At 37.1% G+C, this 13,669-nt stretch overlaps 3 protein-coding genes across 3 annotated transcripts; all 3 read right to left on the bottom strand.

Annotated features, from left to right (window-relative positions):
* Positions 1–696: 696 nt before the first annotated feature.
* On the bottom strand, positions 697–1,116 carry LOC306770940 (B-type lectin plumieribetin-like; the record flags this gene model as incomplete). The annotated part of the gene is made up of 2 exons (XM_079259960.1): positions 697–939; positions 1,027–1,116. 2 exons carry the CDS (start codon positions 1,114–1,116, stop codon positions 697–699), a joined length of 333 nt encoding a protein of 110 aa, XP_079116086.1.
* A 3,366-nt stretch (positions 1,117–4,482) lies between these two features.
* On the bottom strand, positions 4,483–7,445 carry LOC306770491 (uncharacterized protein). Its single transcript, XM_079259345.1, has 4 exons — positions 7,197–7,445; positions 5,102–5,212; positions 4,922–5,023; positions 4,483–4,807 (listed from the first exon to the last, which is right to left on the bottom strand). Exons 1-4 carry the CDS (start codon positions 7,386–7,388, stop codon positions 4,721–4,723), a joined length of 492 nt encoding a protein of 163 aa, XP_079115471.1. The 5' UTR covers positions 7,389–7,445; the 3' UTR covers positions 4,483–4,720.
* Positions 7,446–9,564: 2,119 nt separating this feature from the next.
* Positions 9,565–10,781, bottom strand: LOC306770492 (retinoic acid receptor responder protein 2-like). Its single transcript, XM_079259346.1, has 4 exons — positions 10,575–10,781; positions 10,253–10,357; positions 10,057–10,158; positions 9,565–9,962 (listed from the first exon to the last, which is right to left on the bottom strand). The coding sequence occupies exons 1-4, from the start codon at positions 10,764–10,766 to the stop codon at positions 9,873–9,875; spliced, it is 489 nt and encodes a 162-aa protein (XP_079115472.1). The 5' UTR covers positions 10,767–10,781; the 3' UTR covers positions 9,565–9,872.
* Between the last annotated feature and the right edge of the window lie 2,888 nt (positions 10,782–13,669).

Raw genomic sequence — 13,669 nt, 5'->3', positions numbered from 1 at the left:
AACAAATCTACAACACCTAAAGAAAGAACCTGTCAGGAAGCAACTTGTTCTTATGGCCCACTGCATTCATCCTGGCTTTCCCACGCTCTGAGAGTGGCAGTCAACATTTACTCACTGATACTACTACTGCTAATAACAGCAAGAATGATAATGATAAAAAATACTTCAGGTGTTTTTAATAATTTTTCATATTCATTTGTCTTTGCACTCTATAAATACTTTCGAGCTACACATGAAGTTTTGTATGGAAAGTATTGCACAAATCAGTGTTATTGATTGACTCAGAACTTGAATATTCGGATTTCCCTTTACTTCGTATGTAATATCCCAAAATTTGGAACTACAAAGGAGGTTTTATATCATAAAGCTTATCTTGGCAAAGTAAATTTGTTCAGCACAACACAAGAGCCAGACCACCATTCTGCTTGCTATGTTGCTGGACAAGTTTTTTTTTTTTTTTTTTTTTTTTAAAACATTTTACTTTCTCGTATAATTTATATTTTCTATTATCTACGTGCCACATAAAACACTCATATTTATGAAATGTAATGCAGAGCTGTAGGAAGTGAAAAACAAACACAAACATGTTTATAAAAAAAAAAATGCTTTTAATTACCAATCAGCTATTAAAAACATTCATGATTTCCAAAGTTGATTTTCATGTGTAATTAAATTCAGATGCATCAGCCTTTGAATTCAAGCAGAGGTCCAGACTTCATCCCCTTCTCTGTACACAACCAGTTTTCCGTCATCGTTCAGGTAAAGACGGCACATATTGCAGCTGGATTTGGCAGAATTGGTGTGCCACTTGGCTTTATCAGCCTTATCGTAGATGACCAGGTTGCAGTCAGCCTGCATGCACAAGCGAATGCCATTTGACCCGTCGGTGTTTGATGTCCACACAGGTTTCCAGCCGTAGACTACAAAGTTACCATCATCCTGCAAGCAGAAAAGAGAATATTTAATACTGTCATCAGAGTCTACATCTTCGGCTCGTGTGTTTTATGCACCAACTTTCCTGAGCACCTGAAAAATTGCTTTCCACTTCTTGTTGTTAGAGATCAGGTAGTCTCCCTTGCGAAGCTCATCATTTTTAGACAAGTAGTTTCTGCTCATGACTCTGAAATAAAGAACAAAGCTCATGCAGTGTGTGTTTGCATCTCAAACGCTGACAGTTTATCAGAAAACAACATTGGAACACAATGTTTTCCAAATGGCTGTTTAGCCACTTTGTGCGAAAGAACGATAATCTTGATACCAACCGAGAAATATTCAGACTTCCACTAATTCAAATCAAATTAAATTACAGATACATATAGATAGATAATTCGACAGGAAATTACAACAATACTGCATCAAATACGTTGCAATACGTTGCTTGGAAAACAAGCAAACAATAAATAATCCCTACTAATGTTCAGCGTACTTACAGGTTGGAATATCACACCAGAGTGATCAGGCTGCAGGTAAGTAGAAGGAGCGAAGAATCATGTCAAATGCCCTTTTTATATACTAAAGTTGGGGGCTGGGGAGTGGGAGGAGGAGGAGAAGCGCTCCAGATAAAAGCTTGCCCTTTTCTCTACAGGACTGTCTCACTAAGCAAGACTTTTTGAGTTTTTATAAATTCTCTGGATTTACAAAGCACTACATTATATCACTGTACAAACAGAAGATCTGTCATCAAAGCCTTAGTTACTTTTTTAAATGCTGCACAAAAGTCATCCATTAGTTTTTGCGATTAATCTTCATTCGTCCTCAAAAAGTCATCATCAGACTGAACTTGCTGTGAGATGTTTCGTGTTCTGTCAGGACAAGTTGACCAAATACTGAGCAACTTATTTGACATTTACCTCTGAGCCATTGATGGGCCATGCATGAATGGAGATAGGGAGGAAGCTTTTATTGGCTTAAGTAAAGCAATTTCTGCAGTTTGTTCTAGTAATAAAATATAATTTATCATGTGGAATAAAAGCTTCCACCTTCAGTTCTAAGGTTTTGTTTTCCAGGACATAATTAAATACTCATAGTAAATTTTATTTGTGGGTGCCTTTCTTTACATCTGAAGTCACCTTACAAATTCAAACAATAACGCAAAATAAATATAGAAATAAAATAAAAATTCAGAAAGTCAAGGGGATGTTTATATCTATAAAGCTTCCCTTGGCAAAGAAAATTTTCTCAGCAGAACACAGCATCCAGACCATCATTCTGTTTGCCTAAATGCTGGACAAGGCACAAAAAAAAAAAAAAAAAAAAAGACATGAGGGCCAGAGCAGCTGAATGCTTGGTTTCCTGTGGTAGCAAGGTGGATGATAGATGAAGGTGGAGGATCTAAGAGAACGAACTGGTATGGAGACGTGGAGGAGGTGAAATAGGTGGGGAGGGCAGAGGTTATGGATGGCCTTATAGGTGAACAGCAGGATTTTGTAGTGAATACGGGGTGACTGGGAGACAGTGGAGCCGCTGCAGGATTGGGGTGATATAATGGGTGGATGGGGCTCTTGTGATGACCCGGACTGCTGCATTCTGAACCAGCTGAAGTTTTTGGGGGAAGACCAAACAGAAGGGAGTTGCAGTAGTCAAGACGAGAAGTGGCGAGGCAGTGGATAAGTACAGCAACGGGGTGAGGGAGGGGCGGAGGCTTTTGATGCTGTGGAGGTAAAAGTATGACCGGGTTATGTTGTCGTTATGTGATGTAAAACAGAGTGCTGTCGAGGATGAAACACAGACTCTTTCCCTGAGGGGAAGATGAGATGGAAGAGTCATCATTCAGAATGCAGAAACTATCAGATTTAGAGAGGGTGGATCTGGTGCCTAACATTTCTGTTTTGCTGCTGTTTCATTTAGGAAAATTTGAGGTGAACCAGGACTTAGTCTCTTGGAAACAATCTGTAAGGGAGGATGGGGGGAGGGTGTAGTTCGGCTTGGTGGAGAGATATAGCTGGGCATCATCCGCATAGCAATGAAAATGTATGTGATGTTTTCTAAAAATATAACTGAGGGGGAGGAGGTGGACGATGAACAACAGGGGCCCCAGGACAGAGCTCTGGGGCACACCTGTTGTGACTGGAAGTGACTTGGAGGTAAATGTTTTCAACTGGTTGAACTGAGTGCAGCCGGTAAGTTATGATTTGAACCAGCTGAGGGGGGTGTGGGCGATGCCGATGGTGGAAAGTCTAGCCAGGAGGATGGAGTGGGAAATGGTGTCAAAGGCTGCTGTCAGATGGAGGATGATAATAGATACCTGCCAGAAGAAGGTCATTTCGAGTAATGCAGATTCAGCGTTATGGGCGTAAACCAGACTGAAAATGTTACAGACTGTTGTGCGATAGATGAGCTTGGATCCGAGAGGCGACTATTTTTTTTTTCCAGGTCGTGATAAATTTCCCAATGAACAGTTAAACCAGTTTTCCTGAAAAGTCATTCCAGCTGGCGTCCTTTGGCTTTTGAGTTGTCTGAGAGCGGGGGTAAACCAGGGTGGAAGTGACTGCTCTAGTTTTTGGAGGGGCAGGTTGTTGAGAAGATTCTGGAGGCTGTTATTAGAATATAAGACAAGTTCACCAAAGACTGTCAGGGTAGGGTAGAGAGTTACTACCAGTTGAAAGCCATCTCATCCTTACCAGGTCTTAAAATAATATTTATACAAAGCTCAAAATTGCACATAAACATATTACACTGTCATTGTTTATTAAACATAAACTAAACATTTCCACTTCAATTTTGTCCGTTTAAATGACTTTGCACCGCTACAACTTTGCAACCGTTGCAAAGGTTGTGCTGTGTTGCTTGTTTTTACAGAGAAAAAGGCTTTTAGTCAGACTTTCTTCCAAGCAAGCCATACAGTTTTTTTCTAATTATGCTTCATTAAGTTTAATATTTAACATGCTAACTGAGGCATGTTAAGTTTCTTGGCTTTTTTAAAAAATCTTTGCACAGTCAGACATTAGAGCTAAATCGCTGAGCTGTCCGCTGCTGGGAAGACTGCCATCTGTGGTAAATGTTTTCTTTTTCTCACCTCTTATTATGGGCTTTAAAGTGTTTGGAAATGACCTTGTAACCTTTCCAGATTGATGGGCAGCAACAGTTGCTTCTCTGAAACGACTGCTGATGTCTTTTCTTCCTGGTATTGTGACACACACACCTTACCATGAGAAATACGCAAGGTCTGTAAATGTTTCTTATTCTGTTCTTCTTCTTGTTCTATAAGTCATATTAGGCCCGTAGGTCTTGAGCAGCATTAGCTGGGTCTGTTTTTTGGTGCTGTCAACAAACAGATGTAATCACTGCAGATGCTGAGCTTTGACTGAGATTGAATTTAATCAGGAGGGCAGAAATCAGAGCAGAGGAATTCAGTCTGCTTTTAATTCTGGATCCAAGCTTTCACATTGGCATGAGGTATGTGTTATACAACTTTGTGATCACGAGGCATGGAGTGTTGCAAAGCTGCAGGTGAAATTTCCACGTGGCAAACCTGACACTACAGACTTTTTCTTTCTTCTTTTATTAATCTATTTTTCAGTTACATATGGAAAAAAGTGATTTAAAGCCTGAAGAAAAAAAACATTTATAGCAGAGAAAAGTTGAATATGTAATTGCAGATTAAAAAAAACAAACTAACAAAGTGACACAAAAGTCTAATAAGCATGCAGCATGACTAGCGTTGACATTTTCTGCCTGTCTGATATATAATGTTGCAAAGCACATCCTGCTGTGAACTGTTTTAGCCAGTAGACACAGCCAAAAGCGTTGGAGCTCCGCTGTGGTACATCAGTTTTTTGCAGTGTTCGAGCCTTGTTGTCTTCATATCCTGCATAAAGAGAGCACATGTTAACATGCTAGATCACATAAAATCACTTCACTGAAACTTTAATCCTAAAGATCCTAATTATGATATGCAAATTTAGAACATTAATCACAATACCTCAGTGACTCTGGGTTTCTGGATGCAGTGGATGTACGGCTGTGGATTAGCTTCTATCTGGTCTGAAACTGTTTTGTAGCAAATGGCGCAATCCATCAGTGGCTGTGGAGTGTTGATAAAGACAGAGATCAGGAAGATTCAAATGGACAATTAGCGCTTCTCTTACTGATATTTACTTACTCTGTCATTCCTAAAGGGGCAACTCTGAACATTGGACATGACTGTTCCTTTAGTGCACCTGGTGGGTTTCAGGTAAAAGTGATGAAAGAGGTATTTTGCTCCAAAGCCCCCCTTAAAGAGAGAAAGAAAGATTTATTAATCTGAACATTGCTGACACTTGATTTTAACGTAACTTTATAATCTTTGTGCTTTATAACATGCTGTGTTTACAGAATGTCTGTGCAAATGGGTCTGTAGCTGTGATGCAACCTGCTATTAGACCCATGATTACCAGCAGCCGTTTATGTATTTTACTGTTGTCATTTTTTCTGTTTAATCTGTCAAACCATTATAGTAGTATTTAACTTTTACATCTCATTTGACTGCAACACATTGGACATAGTCTTTTATAACTATTTACTCATTTGCCTGAAGCAGCTGTTACATGAAAATGATGTCTTTGTGTCTGTTGCTCAATACCTCTAATATGTAACTTATAACTTATAATGTAACTTATAATGTAAATCTCTCAGTAATCTTCCCAGTCTCCTATTCGTCATTGTTGAGTCTTTCACATTGCCTGCCTCCTGTTTGTGAGCCTCCATTTGGGTACTTCTTGTCCTCCTAACCATTACAAAAGTCAGCACATTTGGTTTAATAACTGATCACTGGCATGGGGGAAAATATGGAGAGAAATTTGTGTATTTATTATCCAAACAAATAAGTTACATTTGAAACCAAAAATGATTTTTGAAAGCAAAAAAAAAAAATAAATAAATAAATAAATAAAAAAAAAAAAAAAAAAAAAATGTATGACTGGTTGTGTCCAGGGCTGCACGGTGGCGCAGTGGTTAGCACTGTGGCCTCACAGCAAGAAGGTCACTGGTTCGATCCTTGGCTGGCTTGGTCAGTGGCCTTTCTGTGTGGAGTTTACATGTTCTCCCCGTGTATGCGTGGGTTCTCTCTGGGTACTCCGGCTTCCTCCCACCATCCAAAGACATGCATGATAGGTTAATTGGTCACTCTAAATTGCCCCTAGGAGTGAGTGTGAGCGTGAGTGTGGTTGTTTGTCTCTCTGTGTGGCCCTGCAATGGACTGGCGAGCTGTCCAGGGTGTACCCTGCCTGTCGCCCAAAGCTGGCTGGGATAGGCTCCAGCTTCCCCGCAACCCTGAATTGGAATAAGCGGTTCAGACAATGAATGAATGAATGGTTGTGTCCAACGATATGTAGTGCAATTGATAACTTTTGGGATGGATTTCAAGGCCAACAGGCTATCAACTTACCTGCAAGCAGGATAGCAAGAGAGAAATGGGTGAAACGCAGAAGGCGTAGCTGAAGCCTGAGCCAGGTGAAACCAACCAATAGAAACTCTCCTCTCATTCACCAGCGCAGCCATCAAATGTAGTTAAATTCGCAAACAAAACTTTATAACTTGTAACCAAATGTTTTTAACTGTAAAGAGAAGAGGCCTTTCTTTTATGCACAATTGTTGTAATGTTTTACTTACAAACATTAGTTTTGATTGAAGAAAACAGTAGTTTTGATTGAAAACATTATGTTTGATTGAAGCTGGAGAAGTATGTTTTCTCAAATATATATTTTTTAATTGGAATCTAATTTGTTTCCATCTCTACAAAAAAAAAAATTGATTCTCACTTTTTTTTTTTTTGTTTGCTCTCAAAAATCATTTTTGGTTTCAAATCTAACTTATTTGATTGGATAATAAAGACACAAATTTCTCTCCATAGGAATAACCTACTAATGATCTGATTTGTCTCTTTCCAGTGGCGCATACATCCAGACAAGCAAACTGAATCCAAACTGAGACCTCCCAGTATAAATCCTTCTAGTTGCAACAGATTCTTTCTGTCATGTAGGAGTGAAAGTGGTATCTTTAATAATCTTTCTGTTGTAATGTCACACCTGTTCAGGATTTTAATATAGGCAAAACAAACCAAAGCCAAAAAACTGTGGATATTTCAAGTATTAAAGTGCATTTGAAACAGATGGAAAACAAGTACAAACTAGATTCCCCTGAAGGCAGAAGGAAACCAGAGGCCAAGGAAACTAAAAAAAAAAATCAGAACCAGGAATGTAATTTATCTTTTCATTTACCTCGATCTCTGACTTTCCCACAGTTCTCAAGAAACGAAAATGGTGCCGCACACCCTCATAGGAATCCAGTTGTTGAAATGCTAAATCCACTCCTTTCTTATAGCTCTCGGGCAGTTCATTGTAAGGATCTTGAGCCTGAGCAAAACACAGTGCCGCTGAAGCACAAACTGCAAACAGCAACCCAGCAGCCATTTTCCTCCGACTGTGAGAAGAGATCTGCCTCGCTCATGGGGTAAATATCCTCCTCTCTCAGCGGGTTCCGTCCAAAACAACTCCTATTATGGCTGCAGTACTAACAACAGAAAACACACACACACACACACACACACACACACACACACAATGGCCAACTGGACTGTTTACTTTACAAGCACCTGTTTCCTGCACTTCCCCACAGGAGCCAGAAAAAAAAACTTTTCTTAAGAAAACACCCTGTCGGTGAAGAATTTTCTCAGAAAAGAACCTCGTACCAAAAGATCCTCAAACATAACTACAATGGAAACTCGGTTCAGTAGTCCAAGTCTTGGAGACAAGCTCGTTGTACCATAAAAATCCTAAAAATCAGCAGTGATCAGGGGGTGAGTCATCTGTTCACTTGATGTTGCAACAACAGGACAAAGGTTATTTGTAAAAAAGTCAGTTTTACCTAAAGTGTATTGAAAACAGTGAACAATGAAACATTATTTCTGTACAATGCTTCTCTTTAAGGGATTGTAAACTATGATAGTGATGATGAAAACAAATTCCACAAATCAAAAATGTTTTAAAGAGAAATGACCGAGCAAGTGAATCTGGTGGTAGAACTACCATATTTTTGTACAAAAGACTCCTCCGTCATGTTTGCACTTATTTTCCCTCTAAGCCAATTAACCTTTTAAGTCCTGAATACGTGCAGAAGTTAATAAAAATGCTGGCATCATGCTTGACTAGAAGGATTAATGGGATGAGTATTTGGACTCCTCAAAATATACATTTTGCAGCTGCTGATGTAGTGAACTGGTTTGATATTTCTATCATGAGATATAAAGCAACAAAAGTTGTTTCTCTATAAAATGTCTTATATTTCCATGAAAGATCTCTGAATCTCAAAGCCGCATCTGGTTTTTTGACTTCAGTTTAAGATAAAGGAAATCTGGCAGCATCTTCAAACTTTTGAACATGTCAGCCTGAGGTGTGCTTGATGCTTTTGAGGCTGCAAGAATGTTCTTGCCTATAAATCTGTACCTTGACACCATCATGTCCTCCAGATCAATGGCAATACTCCAACTTCATTACTTGGGTTTCTTTCTGATACACAACCTAACTTTTACAAGCCTATATGGACTGATGCTTTGGGAGCACTGAACATACAAGTTTATCTTTTTTGTCAGTCCAAAAATGATCCCCCTACAAATGTAAGTGGAAGAGCATTGCTTTGAACAAAAATACACTCTGTCTTCCCAACAGTGGCCATCATTTTCCAACTTTATTTCTAAACATGTCAGAAACACTTGATTTCTGGCATGTTTACATGCAAATTCTCATGCATGGGTGAATTATTTTATGGAGAGGATCAATAATATCTTATTACCAAGTTTGTCAAGAAAGCAGCAAATATAGCAAAAAAGAAAGGAAATTGTTGTTTTCCCAGTTATTTCTTAGTTGTAGCAAAGCTTCTTGGCAATAAATGTTGTACAATTGGAAACCTGTTCATTTTCATTTTAAATGGTGCCAGATTTGTAAGGTTTGTAAGGAAAACGCATTCTGTATGAGGGTTTCCCTCATGGAAAAACCTGGCTAGTTGTCTCTACCAATGCCAAACAGCTCATTCTGCTATTGGCTCTTGTTTGGCGTGGTTTATGGAGTTGAGGTCAAGACTGCAGGCAGACCATCCATCTTCTCTTCCTCCAAATCATAGAGGTTCCCTCTGATAAATGTAGTGACGAGCATTGTGATCTTAGAGGAGCGAATTCATTCCTGTTGTGACTGTGTGTAGTTATTCTGCATGCTACGGAAGCCCTAGTTAATTAATTTCATCAACTGCTAAATTGCCAATACGTTTTGTTTCTTCAGACGTTGATCATCCATTTCAATAAACCACAAGATAAACCAAAAAGTCAACATCAGAATAAGTTACTGGAAGAGAAGATTTGCAACATGTATTGATAAGACTCATTGGTGAAGTCTTAACAGCGTCTCTTTTCTATTCTATAATAATTCATCTTTGAATCTCAGAACAGCTTAAGAGTAAGAATTTCAAAGTTAGTCACAGTCTGAGGAAATATGTTTGCATCTTCCAGGTAGGAAAGAAGCCAAAGTTTATATGTTTAGGTTCATTTTGACTTATAAACAAATGGCAAAATATAGTAAATGATCCCACTGATTACAATGTTTTAATGTCATAGATGCACATACTGAAAGTAAAGATAACATTATTGTTGACATTCTTCATTGTTTTCATATAGAAATGTTACATATGACGTACTTATCGAATGAAAACAGGAAAGACAGGAAATTAAACAAAACCTGACACATGAGGAACGTAACATTAACATAAACATTTAATATGAGATGCAAATATCTGTAAACATAGCACAGATGCACTCTATGTCTGAAGTGTGTCCACATGACCAGAAAAACAACTTGTGAGTTAAGGTGAAAGAATATTTGCATCTAAATGCAGGTTTAATAACAGTTTCACTTCTTTCCTGTTGATGCTAGAAGAGTTGGAGCTCCGCTGCTGTATCCCAGAGTATTGCAGTGCTGCACTCTGGTCGCCATCATCTCCTGCCATTAACACATGAACATAATAAAAAGATAGAAGAATAAATAAATCATTTTCATGAGATTATAAAGTATAAAAGAGAATGAATGCTCTAACCTCTGTCAAAGCTGGTTTGTGGATGCAGTGAACATACGGTACGGGAACTTGCTCAATCTCTCCTTTGAAGGTTTTGTAACAGACTGCACAGTCAATGAGAGGCTGCATCAACGCACACAAACAAAACAGCACAGACAAGTTACAGCAGGCGGTCACATTCCACATTTCTCAGCACAGAAAATCTGATATAACTCACTCTGTCGTTTCTGAACTGACACGATGTGCCGTCAGGCATTCCTTTTTGGCATTTGGTGGCTTTAAGGTAGAAGTTGTGGTAAATGTATCTGACATCAAAGCCAGGCTGAGGGGGAAAAGAGACTTTTAATGACTTCAAGTAAAACAAAGTACTTTTTCCCATGTTCTTTTAAAAATGTGCATTCTTTAATAATTTGGGCTTTTCTCAGAGATTTTACTCACAATAACCTTTAAAATATATGTAATATATATAATTTTGAAGGCAGCAGCAAAAAAAAAAGTGACAAAAGCTGACCTGTAAAACCAGGCATGCTGTACAGTACCTCAATATCTGACTGTGTGACACTTCTGTAAAAGAGAAAATGATGCTGGATGCTGGAATGAGAATGGATCTTTTCCAGGGCTAAATCCACTCCCTTTCTGTAGGCTTCAGGAAGTTGATCATAAGCCTCTTGAGCCTTAGAAGAAAATAACAAACTTCCAAAGCTGAGGAAGCACAGCAACAGAGTAGCCATCTTTCTCTGTAAGTCTGCAATAGTAGGAGTGAAAGAAAAGTGCTACAGACCTCCCACTCCCTGCTGTTTTCCTGAACAGACAGGAACATCCAGCCCTCCTTTTACGGGAAGAAAACTTTCCATTATCATTCAGATCAGCCGCTGTTGTTGAATCACTGTGGAAATCAGCAATTCCCATTCCCCTCAGATCTTTGCCAGTAAGAATACAGACAATAGAGTTTTTTTTAATGACAATTCAAAACCTGCAGCAATTCCCAGAACAAGTCAAACTGTATAGTTTTTTTTTTTTTTTTTGCTTAAATTTAATTCTTTCTGAACTAATTAAGTATGTTATGCAAGTAATTTCCTTGCAGACTGAGTTGGAGATCAGGAGTTAAACATATACTGAATTTAGAACTTTTGAAATTTGTTTTCTACACTTTAGTCTTGATGCTGCTAAATTTGACGTGTATGATTCAGAAGATCCTCTTAAAAAGTAGATATGTTAATGTGATATGATGACATGATATTAACTGTATAAAACAAACGGCTGATTCTTGTTTGTAGAAGCTTCTGCAATAAGTAAAGTCTTTCAAAGTGACTTGTTGCTATCTAACAAAAGTATTGTTCTTTAGTTGTTCCAGCTTCAAGGTGTTAAAACTATTCCTGAAATGGTTCTTTTCTGCCTCTTTAAGGTTTTCCAGTGCTATCCAGTTCCAGTCGGTCCTTTATGACTTCTTATTTACTATAACATTAGCCGTCGTATGGATTTGACATGTTTTGTTTTCATCGACGTAAAGTTTTTGGCACCAAAGCATTTCATAACCTCCACTGTGTTTTTCTGCATGTTGGGTTTTTTCCCCACTTCTGGTTTTACTCCTCAAACTTCAACAAACTGGTAAATTATATTCCAAAAGCTCTCTTGATTTTTCTGTGAAATTTTTTTTGCAAACATGAGTGTAGCTTTTGTGTTTTTAAATAGTGCAGTCCTTCTCAAACACTGCCTTTAAAAGTTCTGCTCAGTTCAGAAAACAGTGAATGAAATTAGGTAAATCCATCAGTCAGAACTGCTCCAGATCACTGAGAGGCCCTTTTATACTTTTGCATCCAGCAGTGAGATTCTTCTTCCTGACAAATCCTAAAAGTTTTTTTCCCTCCATTTTATTACTTTGATGATCATCTCATCTTTGGACCGGAGAGCACATTACAGAAAAACAAACTATTTTTCATTGTGTTCATAATTTTATCAAAGTAAAAAAATTTAGGAACTAAGTTTATCACCACTGCTAAAGACCATGTCAACATTAAATATATTTAAATTCCCATTATAAAAGCTCACCCTGTTGTGATTTTAAAAGACATCTCTAAATGTTAGGATATGTTTTTTAGCATAGTAAAATATATCTAGTTCAAATATGATGAAAATATCAAAACAAGCATCTGCATGAGATATATACATTTTTGTTTCTTTTTGCAAGTCTGGTTGTTTTAAGACCAACATGCCAGGTTTGAATTTGTTGTCCGTTCATTGTTTAAGAACTGTGCCACAGGAATACATCTACCTTTCCTTTTTCTAAAGGAAAAATAAAACAAACCAAACAGGATAAATAGAAAATAGCTTTTATTTGTCATCAATATCTGAGCCAGTAATGCACATGGGAGCATCAACAATAGTCTCATAGACTTTGTATTGCTTCTAATGATAATGAAATTAATCTACATGCTTTAATTAGCATTTAATGGCATTACACTGAGATACACAAGCTAACATCACTCAATTCACAGGCACAATTATCAGAAACAAAACTCGCAGCACTAAACTGCCTACTTCTCAAACAAATCTCTTCTGTCATGAACAAAGTGCAGCTGAGTGTGTGAACGTTTAAAAAAAAAAAAAAATATATATATATATATCGGTCATATTCTTCAGCTATGTCATAACAGTGACGTTGCATTTTGCAACAGATAGAGATGTTTCATTTATGAGAGTCGAAAGTGCTAACAACTGTAACGTGCCATCCTAAACAAACACACAAGACACTTGTAGCTGATCGCTTCGTGGTCCCACAGGCACTTGAGATTTTGTGCAAATTTGACACCAAACAGGCACAAGATCACAATTTCAGTCAGGCTGAGACAGTTCAAAGGGAAAAGTAGTGTCTGAAATACATTTGAGACTGTAACAGTGGACAGAAAATTTCCTTTTGACACAGTCAAAATTTGAACCAATCCATGTCACACTGATGTAACATGATGTAAAACAAAGAAAAAAGAAAAAAAAAAAAAAGAAAAAAAAAGAGAAAAACCTAAATATCTCTCTCTCTCTCTATATATATATATATATATATATAGAGAGAGAGAGATATATATATATATATAGATATATCTATCTATCTCTATATATAGATCTATCTATCTCTATATATATATAGATCTATCTATCTATCTCTATATATATATAGATCTATCTATCTATCTCTATATATATATATATAGAACTATCTATCTATCTCTATATATATATATAGATCTATCTATCTATCTCTATATATATATATATATAGATCTATCTCTCTATATATATATATATAGATCTATCTATCTATCTCTATATATATATATAGATCTATCTATCTCTATATATATATATATATAGATCTATCTATCTATCTCTATATATATATATATATATAGATCTATCTATCTATCTCTATATATATATATATATATAGATCTATCTATCTATCTATATATATATATATAGATCTATCTATCTATCTCTATATATATATATATAGATCTATCTATCTATCTATCTCTATATATATATAGATCTATCGATCGATCGATCGATCGATAGATATATATAGATACACATACATATGTGTGTGTGTGTGTGTACTTTTAAAAACCTTCCCTCTCAG

The sequence above is a fragment of the Telmatherina bonti genome, assembly GCF_933228915.1.
Source record: "Telmatherina bonti genome assembly, chromosome: 20".
Lineage (NCBI taxonomy): Eukaryota > Metazoa > Chordata > Actinopteri > Atheriniformes > Telmatherinidae > Telmatherina > Telmatherina bonti.
This window is presented reverse-complemented; position numbering and strand designations above follow the sequence as displayed.

Excerpts from the sequence above, each read along its gene's own strand:
- LOC306770491 (XM_079259345.1), bottom strand. The coding sequence starts at position 7,388 with ATGGCTGCTGGGTTGCTGTTTGCAGTTTGTGCTTCAGCGGCACTGTGT. Across the intron at positions 5,213-7,196 it reads TGGGAAAGTCAGAGATCGAG|GGGGGCTTTGGAGCAAAATA; the intron begins GTAAATGAAAAG and ends TCTCTCTTTAAG. Across the intron at positions 5,024-5,101 it reads GCCCCTTTAGGAATGACAGA|CCACTGATGGATTGCGCCAT; the intron begins GTAAGTAAATAT and ends AACACTCCACAG.
- LOC306770492 (XM_079259346.1), bottom strand. The coding sequence starts at position 10,766 with ATGGCTACTCTGTTGCTGTGCTTCCTCAGCTTTGGAAGTTTGTTATTT. Across the intron at positions 10,358-10,574 it reads TCACACAGTCAGATATTGAG|CCTGGCTTTGATGTCAGATA; the intron begins GTACTGTACAGC and ends TTTCCCCCTCAG. Across the intron at positions 9,963-10,056 it reads ACAAACCAGCTTTGACAGAG|GAGATGATGGCGACCAGAGT; the intron begins GTTAGAGCATTC and ends TGTTAATGGCAG.